This window comes from Musa acuminata, chromosome BXJ3-3 (assembly GCF_036884655.1).
Source record: "Musa acuminata AAA Group cultivar baxijiao chromosome BXJ3-3, Cavendish_Baxijiao_AAA, whole genome shotgun sequence".
Lineage (NCBI taxonomy): Eukaryota > Viridiplantae > Streptophyta > Magnoliopsida > Zingiberales > Musaceae > Musa > Musa acuminata.
The window spans coordinates 778,069-794,339 of record NC_088351.1 but is presented as its reverse complement, the minus strand read 5'-3'; the positions used below and the strand labels follow the sequence as shown (position 1 = coordinate 794,339).

Genomic DNA, 16,271 nt, shown 5'->3' with positions numbered 1-16,271 from the left:
AATTCACTTGCAAGAAGACAGCAGTAGTTGAATCTTCTTTCCTTCTCATTCCATGATCATTCAATCACCAAAAAGATTGCATCAAACAAGGAGAAATCAGAGTAATCCTATGAATTTACTGCTCTGTGTTTCCAACTTTTTAGTAGAATTTTATCTCACTGCATGATTCCACAGCTACTCCATAACGAAATGTCAAAAGAGTACTGATCTTCCTGAAACATTCGCCAATGATTCAACATAATTCACTACATATCTATTACATATTAGGCATGAAAACATCAAAGAAAACCACCTGATAAAGCAAAGTTTATCTGCCTCACCATGGCAGACAATGTAATGTCTTGACAGAACTCTCAGTCAAGATCGATATATGAAAAAAAACAAAGTAAAAGAACCACGAAGATGGAATCCTCCACGACTCGAACTGCAACTCCCTCACAGAGCTTGCTTCACTCACCTCTCTACCTCACTCCTCACCACCAATGGACTCTGCTGCGCACACACCAAGCTCCACACACACTCTACTGTCACTGAGCTCCCAAGCTCAACAGCAAGCAGGACACCTCACTATTCCATTCTCATTGCACTCCATGCATCGCCGGAATCCACCTCCGACGTCCTCCCATTCCTCCATCTCTTCCTCTTCTTCTTCTTCTTCTTCTTCTTCTACGTACACCTTGCAGCTCCCTGAGCACTTGCCACAGATCACAAACCTGATGTCTCCGCAGTCCTCGCACGGCCCTCCTCTTCCTCCTTCGCTCGTCGCTTCACAGTCACTGAAGGCCTTCGACAGCTCGCCGTCCTCGTGGATCCGCCTCACCTCCTCCACCCCTCCCGCGTACCTGCCATTCGCGAAGACCGACGGGAGCAGCACAGCGACGCGATCGGCTCCGAGCATCTCATTGAGCTCGTTCCTGAACCCTCTGTCCATCGAGACGTCCCTCTCGTCGACCCGAAGTCCGTAGCCCTTCAGAATCATCCTTACCAGGAAGCAGTCCTCGTAGGTCTTCCGCACCCCTCGAAGGCTTGTGAAGTAGAGCACCACCTTCCCCTCGCCGCCGGGCGGCCATCTCTTGAGTTCTGAATCCTGGCCGGCCTTGGCATTGGCCTTCTTGGAATCGAGTCTTTCTTGGAAGCCACTGATCCTTGCGTGGATGACGTTGGCTGATGGAGTTCTCGACTCGGGGGACCGGAGGAGGCAGGGGTGCTGAGGGGAGAGCTCCTCCATGGCCTTGCGGAAGGCGGATAGAACCTCCGGATCGAACTCACCGATGCCGACCGCGTGCTCCTCGATCTTTGCCGGCTTCCAGATAGGAGAAGGGAACGCCAAGGCGTTGCTCCACACGGTGCCTTGCGTCGATCCAAGCACCCTGTTGGATTCATGGATGGGGTAGAACGAGAAGGAGTGGCGGTCGACGACGGTGGCGGAGGAGAATCGAGGAGCGGCAGACTCCTCCAATCCTGCCATGAGCTCCAAGGCGTCCACGGCCTCGGGCTCATTGGGTGGCGTCTCAGTGGGCGTTGTCGGGATTCGCTTGCTCATCTTCTCTGTCCAGGCCTTGGCCTCGGCGAGCTTGCTCTTGAGATCTCCATGATCGTCGCCGACACTCTGCTTCGCTTCCTTGTCGAGCTTGAAGGAGCCGAGAGTGGCGGAAGTGAGAGCGACGACATGGTCATTGCTGCCGACACCGGCCTTGTGGTCGCGGGGCAACGAGCGGCTGCGGGCGAGCAGGGAGGGCGACCTCCGGCGGTCGCGGCGGGCCTGCTTTGAGGTGGTGCAGCCCATGGAGAGATGCAGAAAAAGGAGTTGTTTTGTGATAGGAACTGAACGAAGCTTGAGCTTTGGAGGAAGTGAGCTCTTTGGGATCAGAGTAGGTGGATCAACATAAGGAACAAACCCTGAGGATTATGTGGATTATATTGGAATTTGAGGACAGCAGAAGAATGTGATATGACTGAAACAAAGAGCTTTCTGATAAGAACAGAGGAAGAACTGGGTCTGACAATTTAGAAGATGACCCAGTAACACAGACAAGTTGAAGTGGATTCAATATGTGAGAGAGAGAGAGAGAGAGAGAGAGAGAGAGAGGATTTGAAAGGGGAAAGAAAAGGTGAAAGTGAAATGCTGAAAGAACCTTCATACTATAAAGGAAGCCAGTCCTCCTGTCGTGACATAATTCAAGTGCTGGTGCAATCTTTCCATGTCATATCATCCTTCAGAAAAATCATGCAAGATTATGGAGTAGACGCCTCGTCAGGATTTATGAGACTACAATGGGGAGAAAAATGAATAATACATGACATATTCTTATCTCTTCTCAGACTTAGTGTAGTCAAAAACTTATTTTTGACTAGATCTGTGGATTCTAAATAGTGTGAAAGAATTTTCATCTTATGGATTGTGGACTTCCTGGATTGGTAGAAGACAGGTTCAGGGATCCCTCTTTCCTCAGAAACAGCATTGCATATGTGATGGACAAATTGGGAGGTTTGAAATCTGAAGACTTTGCTTGTCAGGCCCCCATGCAAATCACAACTTAGTTGGAGAACAACCTGTTGATCAGCAACATAGACAAGCCAAACTTTTTTCAGTCAACAGAAAAAGCAAGTCAAGGTTATCAGGAATTTTTCTGACATATTCAAGAGCACTCCAATCTTCTCTAAGGAAACTTTATGTTCTGATGATAATTTGCTAAGAAAGAAAATTTTTTTGCTGTAGATATGTATTTCACAAGCAGAAGCAGATGGAATAACCAATGATTGCTTGTTGGCACTTCTTGGACTCCATTAGAACGTCTTCTTGACAGATCATTGTCTCACCTGTGATATCTCAAAATCAGAGAAAGCCAGTAAGCTTCAATCAATATTCTTCAATTTACTTACATCAACTGCTAGTAAAATTTTCTGTCCATATCCTGATTCCAAGACTTAGTACATGTTCAAGTTTGTGAAATCACGAGAATAATGTTTGGTAGGACTAAGAAGAAAAATTAAGCGCCAATTTAGTGTCAGCTGCACCTTCAGTTTACAAAATGCTGGGCACAATAACATACCAAATGTGGATGCCTTGATGCATAATTCTATATTAGAATTTATGTCCTAATCCTCTGCCACAAAAAATAATAGCATTATTCTATATTATAGGCTATTCTGTTATGATCTCCCCCCACCATCAGTTGCTATACTTAGTTAAACAGGAAAAAGCTTTACTGGAAATGGCCACCGGTTGGACTCTTCCATTGTTGAATGCTTGCTCTTATTGGTCAAACCAGCTTTAGATGTTAGTTGAAGTGGAGCAGTCAAATTGTCTGACCCTTCCTTTCCTTTATATTTATTTTTTTGGAGTATTTACCCTTAATTCAAGGACCCTGTTCAATGGGATTTTGGAATACAGAATCAGACAAGCAGAAATAACTTTTTGAAGATGGGATTCAAACATCCTAGTTCTGCAGGCAGCTTCCTACAGAGTGACATTATCCAAGTAGACAATCACTAGGAGACTTCATGACAACAATAACTGTAATTTGGAGATTTCATGACAACAATGAGTATAATTCTGTGTCAGTAAGCTGTCTCGTGTATCTCAACAACTCATGGCCATGTACAGAATCCCTTCAATATCTCATTAATAAATGAGGCAATTCCTCTTTTCTCCGATAAAATAAAAAATAAAAAAGGACCTCTAAAGTAACTGCAAAGTTTTATCTCCTTTTCATTAAGCGGTCTGGAGGTACAAAAAATTACATGCAAACCTGAGAATCACTTCATAATTACTTCTTCATACTTCAAAGAACTAAACAAGCGAAAACTTTGGTTTTGAAAGAAGGGAAATCCTGAGAAGGCATAATTGCTGAGTTTCTAAACTTCTTGTGAAAGCAAGATAGAAATCTCAAACTTTCCAGTGTTTCACGTGCAATTGTCTACTTTGAAAGAATATTCAAGGCAATATTCATTAAGAAACATTAACAATTCACAACCATTTGAATAAATATTATTGTCTTCTAACCCTATACTGGATTACTTGGTTGCCATCTAAGCTGGAGATATAGCTTGTTGTTTGCTATGTAACAGCTTTGAAGTAGGAAATTAAGGTTGAATAACCAAGTCTCATCTGCCAGTTTCATAAGTATCACTATTTCCTTGAAAGCTTCAACTGTGTGCATTTTGCTCACTTTGGAGGGGTTAACTACTTGTGATTGAGCAACTGAGTTTACACATGAAAGAAATGAAACGAAAGCAGCCCTTTTGAACCTGTGATTTGGACATCATACCATTTCCCTTTCCTAAAAGATCAACTTGACACCTGGTGCTTGCACACCATTTGGCAGACAACCATGTGCTTGCCATTCTAATGGGACCTCTTTTCTATGCTGTTTGTGACTTTAGGACATGTAAAAATATAATAACCTACATCTCTCTTTTTTGCTTGTTCCTATTGTGCCTAGTATGATGAACGTGCTATTGGCATATCAGAAAAAAGACAGTCAGTCAGATTTATATTTTGCAGATAAAAGGAGCTTCCAAGTTCGTTATTTCTCATGAATCAAATCATACAAATAACATTTTTACAGAAAAAAAAAACACAAAGCAGTCAACTAGATAAAAAGGTTGATATTTTAAATTATAGAATGCTTATTTAAGAAAACTCTATTATATATTTCAGAAAGCAGAAAAATTGCATAAGTAGAGACATATATAAGAAAGATTTAGTAAATGTGCACTTGAAATATATAGAAAACAAAATGTGTACAAACTCATTATTCTTTATCAATCATTATAGTTGTGTAAATCAAGAATTTCTTTTGGAGTCCACAGATAGTCATTCATACCAATGAGGTTTTCACAGTTTACATTTAAGAAAACCTATTTGAAAAAGCCTTTTAGGGCTAGAATCTATATATCAAGAGAACAAATGTGGTCAACCCCATTGGTTTATTCTCTCACAATGAATGTCATGAACAAAGATGAGACTAAGTAGATGCAAGTGAGACCTGCTTCTAGTTGCTTTTTTCACTTACGAATGTCACAGATTTCTGAAAAATACATGGACTCCAAGCTTAATAATCAAAATATTATTGATAGTTCAATTACAGTTATTAATAGGAATGGGCTGGGTAAATTAACTAGAATAACTAAACCTTCAACTTACAGACATCATGGTAACTTTTCTTATGAGTGATAAACCTTTTTAAAGGCTAGGCATAACTTTGACTCTTTTCTTTTTTCCATTTCACAAGCTGATAGCAAATGCTAAACTCAAACAGGCAAGTTAGAGTTTCTATGAAGAGCTGCCAGTATTTAAAAGTTTTATGTTTAAAAGTGTCAGTATTATGTACAACATGTAAAATTTTTACTTACAGTGTTGGTACTTTGTTTTGCATTGAACATTGTATGCTATTATCATTCAAGAATCAAGCATTATCTACTCCTTTAATTGTCACCCTCTTCAAATCTTCAGGTGTCATCACTTCCAGCGCTTTGCATTCTTCAGCCTCTTGGACTTGGCTTTTGCTTGCTGAAAAGCCAGCATTTTTTGCTTCTTCATGACTTCTCTCTCTTCCTGGATAAACAGAAGATAGCCACAATTACGTCAGTGTAACATACTACTGTCTAAAGCAAACTTCTTTTCCACCGATTTTGGACAGTCAATAAAATTTCACCTTTGACATCTTAGACTTGGCTTTTGGTTTTGGAGCCTTTTCTTCAAGCTCAGCCTCGCGCTCCAGTTCTTTTTCCCTAGCCTCGAGGTTCTTCTCCAGATAATACTGTTAAAAAAGATAAAGTAGACCGTCAATGGTTTTATTTTGTAATAAATAAAGGAAACACAAATCAGTTAATTTGCATAAGGAAGCTCAAAGTGGATCATGTTTATCAAACTGGAGTAAGATTTCACACGATCAGGAAGGTGAAGATGGGACTGCAGACCTAACATGGGGATACACATTAATTCATGTACTATCCCATCAGAAACACCTTACCACTCTAGCATGGTAAGAAATAACAAGAGAGAGGAACACTACCCATGTGACCAAGCACTTTGAAAATGAGGGTCACATCATGTTGTAGGACATATTTACTTTACAATTTTTTTCAATTCTGAAATCCCCATATAAAATAAAAAACATGGAAGTGAAGAAATTTTAATCATTATAACCAATAATAGGACCACACCAAATATCTTATATTTTAAAGCAAGTTATCAAGCCTGTTCATGACCTATTTACATAAACAGAAGTTACTGAACATATAGAAATATCTGAAAGAGTTCGAGGATCAAGGTATAGCATATAGATAACAGAATGAGGACACCACTTCTAGTCGGATTGAGTACAAAAAAATTACATTGTAGTCGCCTGCATAATCTTGCAGAGTTTCATCTTTCACCTCCACCACCCTATTAACTATCTGTCTTATGAAGTAACAATCATGAGAAATGGTGATAACAGTGCCTTGGTATTCAGATATAGCCTCCTGATCCAGCACGACAAAAGTTTTAGAACAATAACAAGTCAGTTACTGCAAACAATTGATGTTGTGCAGACAGTTACATGCACCGTAAAAAAGTTTACCTCTAGCACCTCTTTTGACTGTATATCTAAATGGTTGGTAGGTTCATCCAGAACTAATAAAGTAGATGGCTTCACCATAAATTTGCAAAAAGCAAGTCGCGCCTGCATCCAAAAAGTAAGCCAGATTACAATTATGTCACATACAAAATAAATATGAACATAGGACATGATTAACACACAAATAATTCTTTTGTACAGCTAATGCGGCAAACAGAAGCTGAATAATTAACTAGAAATGAAGAAGAATAGAGTAGCATGAAGCCATGAACAAGTGAGTACAAATTGCCATACACTGGCCGGTTTTCATGGTTTCAATGCCACTATGAAAACGCCAAGTATACCAGCTAAATGATTACACAAGCAGCACTCCATGACTTTCATTTATTACTTTGTAGGTGAAGTTTTGTCTTACAATTGTTACAAAATTGGGAATCATACAAAACTACTGCCAATAAATACAACAATTAAACTGAAGTTGTTTCACTTGTTATAATTTATGTGAAGTATCCCTGCACATTGTCACTAATATATTAGGTTTGTAGCAAACTAAAAAGTCTGTGAATGAAGAGATGAGGCATCTTATTCTTCAAAGTATTTTCAGCTGTCACATGTGTATTCCTTTTTCTTTCTTTTATCTGGTTTTGGTATATCCATCTGAAAATGCACTACCAGGACATCCTTGAAGACTTTACTTTTGCTGGTGGAAGAAAAATTAAGGTTGTCATTTATGCTTCAGATATTATTTTAGTAGGCATCATCATGGAAATGCAATTTGTAGAGAATGACAATATAGAGGTCCATAGACTTTAGTCCAATAATTTGAACATAGAAAACATTGATTTGATCTGCTTATGATTAAAGTTCCTCTTTTGTACAATTAAAAAAGAGTAACACTATGTGACAGCCTTAAATGGAATATGAAATTTAAAAAAAAAATAGAACTTCCTGGACTCTGTTCTGTACCTTTTCTATCAAGCATGTCTGCTTTGAAGTTACAACGACCAAGGAGATCTTTTATATCTTCAATTCTCCAGTCCACTGTGGCTTCTTCAACAGTCTCAAGGACAGTTTTCTCCAGATCAAGAGCTTCTGCCTGTTAAGAAATACCGAATTAAACAACTTTGGAATTATTCTAGAAACAAAAGATTCTTCAAAATTGAGTTGCATTCTTTAATTTTCAAACTAACATGCATCTTAACAATAGCATGGAACAAAACATGGTTGACAAGTATGGCACAGCTATGAATATTTATTTCTTTATTTCCAAAAACCATCATCACCTTGCTAGAATTATGGCAAGCAACTGAAGATATGGAAGTCAGGTGCAGTACACTTACCTGGTTTTGTTCGAAATAATTTGGCAACACATTATGCTCCCCGAGCAAGACATCACCTCCCTGAGGCTTCTTGAAGCCCATAATTAGTTTCAGCAAAGAACTCTTTCCACATCCATTTGGCCCAATAATGGCTATTTTCTCGCCTCTCTCAACTAAAAGATTTTCCTTTTCAAACAACAGCTGCATATAAAAACCAAAGATACTTATTTGCTACACAAACATGAAATTACTAACCTCAGACAGCCAATATACATATGTATAACTTCTCTTTCCTTCTAATAGAAAGAAACCTTTTATGAATAATCACTAAGATTTACATTTAACAAACAAAAATTACTTACATTATCACCATATCCAAAATTTAGATTCTTAACCATTAAGACAGTTCTCCCACTTCTTCCTCGCTCAGGGAATCTAATCTTTAATTGCTTTCGCTCAAAGGGCTTCTCAACTTGTCCTTCTTGAAGTTTCTCCAGTTTCTGGCAAGATATCACAATGAGGTAATAACAATAACATACATAATAACTGATCAGATTTAGGTCAGGGAGGCATCATCCAAGCCTCAAGAAACTATATAATACATGGCATAATATGTACCAAATATAGCAAAATACCACCACAATCACTGATTCTAGAAAGGTTTCCCAATATACTCAAAGGCCTTGTAAGTTTCATGTTTAACCTATGGAATCAGTAACATATTTCTACTCTATTATTAGTGATCAGGTTCTTCATGTATTTTTAATTAAAAAAACCCTCAAATTGACTTCTGAAAATAAAATATTCTTATTTTCAGAATGATATATGTTACTGTATTATTGATAGTCAAGTTCTTCATGTAATTAAAAAAAACCCCTCAATTTGACTTCTGAAAATAAAATATTCTTGTTTTCAGAATGATATAATAAACAGCTAGTAGTCAAAGTCACTAAAAATGCATCACCTCTATAAAAATGTGATGCGGTGGCTTCAAAATGTAGGAGTTCTTGGGAGGTAAAAAGAACAACAAGGTCAATTACATAATTTGTGTAAAATGTTCAAGGAGACAAGATTGGCAATTACCTTCTCTTCACTAGATGCGCGTCGAGCATTAACTCCACCTCCTAATCTGTTTATTAACTCTTTTGTATGCTAAACCTCCTTCTGTTGTTTTTCCCACGCTGCATATTGAGCTTCCACCCATGCTGCTTTTGCTAGAACATAATCAGAATAGTTGCCCATGAATGTCCGTGACACTCCCATATCCGTTTCCACAATTTTGGTGCACAACTGATCAAGGAAAGCTCTGTCATGGGATATGATAACCATTGGTACATCTTTCTTATTAAGATAGCCTTCCAGACACGCCCGACGAGACGCTCGACACCCCAGTGCTCTACTTCTTCTTCGCCGGCCTCCTGGACCCATCCTCCACGGCACTATCCGAGAAGAGGGATTTGAGATCAGCAGTGGTGGCGTCCGCATCCGTGATGGCCGTCTCAACGGCGGCCCTGGCCGAAACACCGAGCTTGCCCACCGTGGGGCTGGGAAAGCCGGTCTTGTTCACCAAAGACACACCAAGCCCCCTGCTTTGCGAGGGAGAAAACGAGGCGAGATGAAGCCGCGGCCGTATTCTCGCCCTATCCGAGTCCAAGAGGGGCGAACCTAAGAGGAACCTCGATCGGAGATCAAGGTTTTGGAGCTTGGTCGAAAGATCCATTGCCCGCAGCAAGAACAGTCGAATCTGGACGAAATTTAGAGAGAAGGCGAGGATTCTTCGAGCGAATCGCCATAGATTAGGGCTATGGATAAGATTCTGTACCAAGATATCCACGGCGATCTCTCGGCGGCAAGAGCTCCACGCACGAAACTCTCCGCCCACCGCGATATTTTTGAGCGCGATGCAGATATTTATTAGAAACGAATAAAAAATTCCTCGGCTTTTCTCGATTTATAGATTGATCAAGTTCGTACCCCTGCCATTTTATCTAATTACGAAATGACCTCCTTGATTGAGCGGATGATCGAGTGGATGAGATGGACTCCTGTGGCGAAAGAATGGGGATCTCGACGGTGGAGATGGGCAAGATGGTATATTGGTTGTTTCTTCCGAGAGTCGAGGTCATTGATGGAAGAATATATATGGTCGTTTAGTACGGGTAGCGAGCGTGTGGCCTCGCGAGTGCTTTAATAGTCGCGCTGCGATCGCTAGCCGCACGTGCGGTCGTTGCAGATCGTGGGCTTCCCCGGTCCACATGTTCAACTGGGCCCCTTTTGGGTTGTGGAGCCCATCAATTGGGCAGCATAGCCATAAAGACATCCACAGGCAACATGAGAATTACGTCAACAAACACGTGAAATCTGATAATTTCAGTGGACGAGCAGAAAAGTCTTCGGCACCCAAATGAGAACTTCGATCATACGTGCAAGAAAGATCGAGCATTAATAGGATCAGTACATAAAACAGTACTGCGCAAGGAAGATCCACAGCATTCTCGTCTCATCTAACGAGGAAGCGATGAACAACCTAACGTGGATCGTATCACATCAGCAAGCTCTTAATGATCGCGGCTTCAGCACCGCTGATGTCCGCCATGGCGAGCAACTCCGAGAGCCTCTCGCTCAGGTCATCCACCTCTCGGTGCAAGCTTCTGAGGTAGCTGCATGTCTCCTGCAACACCCTGGCTGCCGACACCTGCACGCAGTAAGATGTTGCACGCGGATCTTAATGGAATGAGGCAGCTGTAAGATGTTGCATGCGTGCCTACCCTATGATTGATCCCCAGGCGTGCCTCAGGAAGAACAGCTTGCAGCTTCGCCATGAGGTCGTTGATCTGTTCGTCGGTGATGCTCGGCGACATGGACTGTCTCGATCGAGACCTTCGACCGGACATCTTGTCTGCGGTGTTGCTCGAGTAGCCGTCGAGTTGAGGAGGAACACAGAAGGTGTTGTTGAGGAGGAAGACGAGTGCATGGAAGGACGAAATGGGCCAGTGCTCTACTTAAGTACTGATGCAAGAAAGAAGAAGAAGAAGAAGAAGAAGAAGAAGAAGAAGAAGAAGAAGAAGAAGAAGAAGAAGAAGAAGAAGAAGGAGATCTAGAGAGAGAGAGAGAGAGAAAGAGAATCGCATCAGGGGATACGCCATGCTGTCCCATACTTGGTGTATCTGCAAGTGGGTGTTGTGAAGAGGAAAGGCTTGGCCAGGTTGGGAGACAACCAGGCAGGTCTTGTGTCAGGGGAAACCACGCGGTGCATGTTATGCTGTGACCTGAAGAAATGGATTCTCATGCAGTGGATCCATGGAGGAGTTGCATGTTTGGGTTTACATCAAAGGAAGGGGAAGAACGACTTTCTTGCATGGACTTGGAATAGTGTATGGGTTCGCCTTTGAAGCAGTAGGCAGAGGATGGAGATGGTCACCTTGCAATGGGAGTTTCTCCATCAAACAGGTTGTCTTTCATTGAAAACCACACTGTTTCCAACCCCCCCCCTTTTTTTTTTCTTATGTTGTATATTTATAATATTAAAACAAATACACAGATCAATTTTTAAATCTTATGTGAATATTCTCATCGTGGGATTTGTGTAAAATATTTCGATCACAAGCTAGTAAGACAATTCCCAGCTTGATCATTAGAGAGAGAGAGAGAGAGAGAGAGAGAGAGAGAGAGAGAGACTCCTTTGGGCACATAGAAGAGGTGTGGCATCGACCAGTCAAACGACGACCCCCAAGTGCTGCCTAATTGACCAGATTAAGCTAAAGGATGATATTATAATTATCTAATTATATATAAGAATAGTTTGGAGGTAAAATTTAGAAATTAAAGTACAAAAAACTTCTACATCAATAAATGAAATCCTTGGAATTTAATGATTTGATTGTCTTAAATATTTTATTTATCTTAAAATTTTAGTGAGGGGAATAACGAAGAAAAATACTCTAAGATATTAGTAGGGTTTTTTTTATTGTATTTATACGAGAGTGTGTACATAGAATTTTTGACTTCGGTCTAAACTAAATCAGGAGATTATTATTTCTTACGATTAAATTCAGATATTGTTCTATAGATATATATAATAGTATCGAATGACTTCATTATTTTACATTTACATTTCTATCAAGTCTCTTAATTTTTCTTTTGATATTATGATTTTTTTTTCCTTTCCATAGCTTGAATGATGTTTTAACACAAAATCTCTCATTCCAATACCATATTAAATTGTTAATCATCATTATTATGTATAAATATTTAAATCAGTATATGAGTGAAGATGCCAACAACATCTTCAACCTTTATAGTCATCCCACAGATCATTCAGATGGTAAATGACATCTCACAGTATCATATAAGAGTGGAATCATTTGCTTAGCCAGCGAATCAAAGCAAAAAGCAGTGTGCTAAAAGGTTTAGTGGTACAAACACTAAGCCACTCACCCTCTCTTTGATGGTCCACATGTTCCCCTCTTTTTAGCTTGATGGAACCTGAAGATTAATGATAGCATAGCCATGGACACTGGAGATGGAACTTGCACTGCTTCCAAGTCTACAAGAATGTAGTGATCCAATTCATTTAGTGGTAAGCTGAAGGACAACACATCAAGCCTTAACTTGGCACATGACCTCGAGCCAATGGACAGCTAAATCCATAGAGAAGTCATGTGGAATCATCACTACTTTAGCAGATGGATGCTGTGGGCACATCTCAAGGCAATAATTAAACAAACACCTTGTTGTGTAGCCTAAGAAGGATGCCGTGAGCACTCTCTCCCTCCTTGCTTGAATATTTTAGTGGTTGTGAGGAATCACATGAAGCCAGAATCATAATTGGAAATGTTGGGTTTATTTCAGAATCATGTGTTGTTTATAGATCAAGTGGGATTTTACTATGATCCAACATTCAGCTCATGTACAACCCATGTTGGTTGTATTTCAACATTTGAAATTAATCTTTCTTTGGTGGGGATAAAACTACATTCACACATCTTAATGCACTATGTTGCCTTTTATTTGCCTGATGAAATTGCATCATGTTGTATAGCTTAAAAGATTGTTGTTGATAGAATTTTGTCTGAGCGATTAGTAATTGTAAGTAAAGGCTAAAATTATTAAGACAAGACTCCTCATGTACAAGTCAATTTGGCTTTGATGCACTTTTTGAATCCCATCACACCTGAGAGTTTGGAAAATACTCACCCAATCATTTCTTATTCATAAAATATTTTTTTTATTATGTTTTGTAATGATATGGCAAGCCTTACTGGCTTGTTTATGTCATCTTTCTAAAATATTTTCTATCATCATGCAACATGCCATTGCATTTCTCTTACCTCATTGGAAATTCTTGCAGCTGGAAATTAAGTATAAGGCTGTCCTAAGAATAACAAAATATTATCCAACCATGCTAAGGAGTATTCTCAATCCAATTCAAAGAGGAAAATGATACAATTTCACAATATATTGGCTTTTCAGCCAGTAATTTCTGTCTTCTCTCAGCCTTGTCACAAGCCATCCTATTCTTCATGTCTTGAGCTGCTCCTCTCACTCACTCAAGGTTCTTCTTCTCCTCCCATCTCCTGTGCAAATATCACTGAAAATATATAATATTCTTCTTCTGATAGGATACTATTCTATCAGATTGGCTCTCCTAACATAAAAGTTCCCTCTTTGTTTTCTTACATTTCCAACCTTATGAAATGATATGGATATACTTTCCTTTGAAAAAAAGAAACACAAACAGTGATGTATTTCTCAGAATAAGATCCTCAGATGCTTGACAGGATCCCTGGATAACAATCCTCAAGACAGTGCACCAACCACATCTTATTATGCTCCATAGCTTTACCATGAAGACAGCCAGATTAAGAGTTTCCAAACTAGTGTGGGAGCAGAGAATCTTATTCCATGCAAGTGATCTTTCATCACATTCACTACCTTCCACTTGCAGGTGAAAGAGAACCTAACTTATTACAGCTGTTGATGCATTCAAGTAGGATCATATTCTTCTCTACCTTCCACTTGCAGTTCTACTCTGTCTCCACCTTGGCTTGCTTTGTTCTGAGTTACATGGTTGTCTGAACAAGAGAAAGAGCAAGGAGGACTGCAGTCAAACTCACTCAGATGTGAACTGTGTTTCTTTAGGCCATACATATAATTGTAGATGCTGATGCATCTTTAGGTGCATTTCTTATGTAACTTCCACTTGTAGTTTTATTTTGTCTCCACCTTGACTTGCTTTGATCTGAGTTCTCTGGCTGTCTGAACAAGACAAACAGCAAGGACTTCAATCAAACTCACTCAGATTTATTTAAACTTGTAGATATATGTGTCTTTTTTTTATTATTCTTTATTCTGCTAGGCTAACTTTTTCAGTGACAAAAAAAAAAAGCTTTTGGCTTTTGGAATTATTCTTTCATGGTGTGATTTAGGTGCTGATGCATCTTTGATGATCTAAGACTAGCATTATTAAATATATCTCATTTATATTAGAGAGCAAGCTGCTAACCTCAATAATAATATTAATAAAAAAAATTAGAGTCCTAACCTCTCGTATCTTTCTTAAGTCATGACTATGAAAAAAAAACATATATCCATGATCAATATTCCACAAGTCGATTTACAAATCTTCCTATAACTTTATACCCTCTCTTAAGAACTTATAAGGAAAAAAAATAGATTAGTGAAAGCAAATACATGTTAGTGTCACTTTGTCAAAAATATAAATTTAAAATTGTACAAACAATTTATGTATAATATAAAATATAAAAATATATTTTACAAGCTCGAAAAAAAATTTACATTGTAACTACTAAGTAATACGATGAACCATCGTTAGCCATGCTGCTCACAAGTTCGATTGTGCTTGGATAGTTGATATTTACTTTGTAAAATTATCGATCAGAATTAGCCAATGACATGTGAAAATAAAGTTATTCTAATCATTTTACTATGCATTATGAGGATGATTCTTAGTACAATAGTGAGATTATTTCTTTATGATTTAGGAGACCAATGCTCAAATTAAATCTAATAAAGAAATTCAAACTTTTCGTATTTCCATATGAGTTTAACTTCAAATATAAATTAAATTTAAATTACTTTCCTAACATAGAATTCAAGAGAAAATTCTATGTTATTTTACATGTCAACTACAAATTATTTATAGCACGAAACAAAAAAAAAATAAAAGAAAAAGAAAGTCAAGTGACCATCAACATCATTTGTCTTGAATCCATTTATAAAGTCTTAATTTTTATCAATATCTTAGAGGAATCAATGCAGCATTATAAGAATCAAAATTACTTTTACCCCCTAATCAAAATTACTTTGATCGACACAAGTGATGTCTTATCAATCGACTTTCTTTTCGTTCCCACTCGAACTTAAACAAATCGAACCTATCAAAACGTGAAAAGAAATATATTATCTTAATTCTTCGGATAGTCGACCGACTAAATCTACTCATCGCCGTAAATTTAAGTTGAATCAAACCATCTCTCATCCCAAATGACGTGCTTAAACGATACGGGAATCCTTTTTGTCTATTATGATAATGCATCCGCACGAAGATTACAGTGCTTCCCGTTGCGTGTCATTTGGACCGACGTCCGCCGTCCAACTGTCACGCTTGGACACGATCCCCCGTTTCGATTCGGGGACAACGCCGTCGTACGCCGTCCAAATTACCCCTTCTCGGGGATTGGACTTTGCCCCACCCGCCCAACCCCCGCTCGCGTGGGCCCCGCCACCATAAAGTCCAGCAGCGCTGGGCCCCGGTGGGCTGTCACCGTTGGATTTGGCCCACCGTGGACGGCTGGATTTCGTACCACTCTTAGCTGCACAAAAGCCGTCACCGAATTCAGATTCATGCATACATGTATGTATATAAAAGCCATGAATGGTGATAAAATAAGCTTTTTAGCTGGGCAACAATGGCATGCGATGCTTCAACACTGTTCCACTACTCTCTGTTTCCAGTGGAGCAAGTGGAGTTGGTGATGGAGACATGACAGGAAGTTGATTCAGTTACAGGAGATAAGGGTCATCGTTCCTCGCTTTAGCTCACTTTTAATCTGCATCCAGCCACAGGATTCAGTGGAACAGCCTCATCTTGCATTAGAGATGTAACATCATGCGTTCGGAGAGAGATGGAAAAGCAGAGATGGGCTTTGCTTAAGTGAAAAGGAAAGCCGTGATTTTGATATCATTTTTGGAGAGAGACGGATCCTTCCCAACTGTAAATTTTGCTTGGTTTCATCTCGAACAAGGCAAACTGGAGCAGCGATAGGGGGAGAGGAGGACCTACCGAGTTGTGTTCCTGCATAGCTGAAGGATTAATCATGTCTGACACAAAAAAAAGTATTGATATGCTCATAAAAAGATTCAG

General features: G+C 39.4%; 2 protein-coding genes and 1 pseudogene across 2 annotated transcripts; all 3 read right to left on the bottom strand.

The window, feature by feature from the left end:
- Positions 1–96: 96 nt before the first annotated feature.
- LOC135634214 (uncharacterized protein At3g28850-like) lies at positions 97–2,040 on the bottom strand. The gene has a single exon (XM_065144530.1). It carries the CDS (start codon positions 1,784–1,786, stop codon positions 545–547), a length of 1,242 nt encoding a protein of 413 aa, XP_065000602.1. The 5' UTR covers positions 1,787–2,040; the 3' UTR covers positions 97–544.
- Positions 2,041–2,174: 134 nt separating this feature from the next.
- On the bottom strand, positions 2,175–9,781 carry LOC135634215 (ABC transporter F family member 5-like; annotated as a pseudogene).
- A 447-nt stretch (positions 9,782–10,228) lies between these two features.
- LOC135632947 (transcription factor ILI6-like) lies at positions 10,229–10,973 on the bottom strand. The gene is made up of 2 exons (XM_065141867.1): positions 10,654–10,973; positions 10,229–10,580 (listed from the first exon to the last, which is right to left on the bottom strand). The coding sequence occupies exons 1-2, from the start codon at positions 10,777–10,779 to the stop codon at positions 10,428–10,430; spliced, it is 279 nt and encodes a 92-aa protein (XP_064997939.1). The 5' UTR covers positions 10,780–10,973; the 3' UTR covers positions 10,229–10,427.
- Between the last annotated feature and the right edge of the window lie 5,298 nt (positions 10,974–16,271).

Bases quoted from the DNA above. Each gene is read 5' to 3' on its own strand.
- LOC135634214 (XM_065144530.1), bottom strand. From the start codon at position 1,786: ATGGGCTGCACCACCTCAAAGCAGGCCCGCCGCGACCGCCGGAGGTCG.
- LOC135632947 (XM_065141867.1), bottom strand. From the start codon at position 10,779: ATGTCCGGTCGAAGGTCTCGATCGAGACAGTCCATGTCGCCGAGCATC. The intron at 10,581-10,653 runs GTAGGCACGCAT...TACTGCGTGCAG, and splicing joins GCCTGGGGATCAATCATAGG to GTGTCGGCAGCCAGGGTGTT.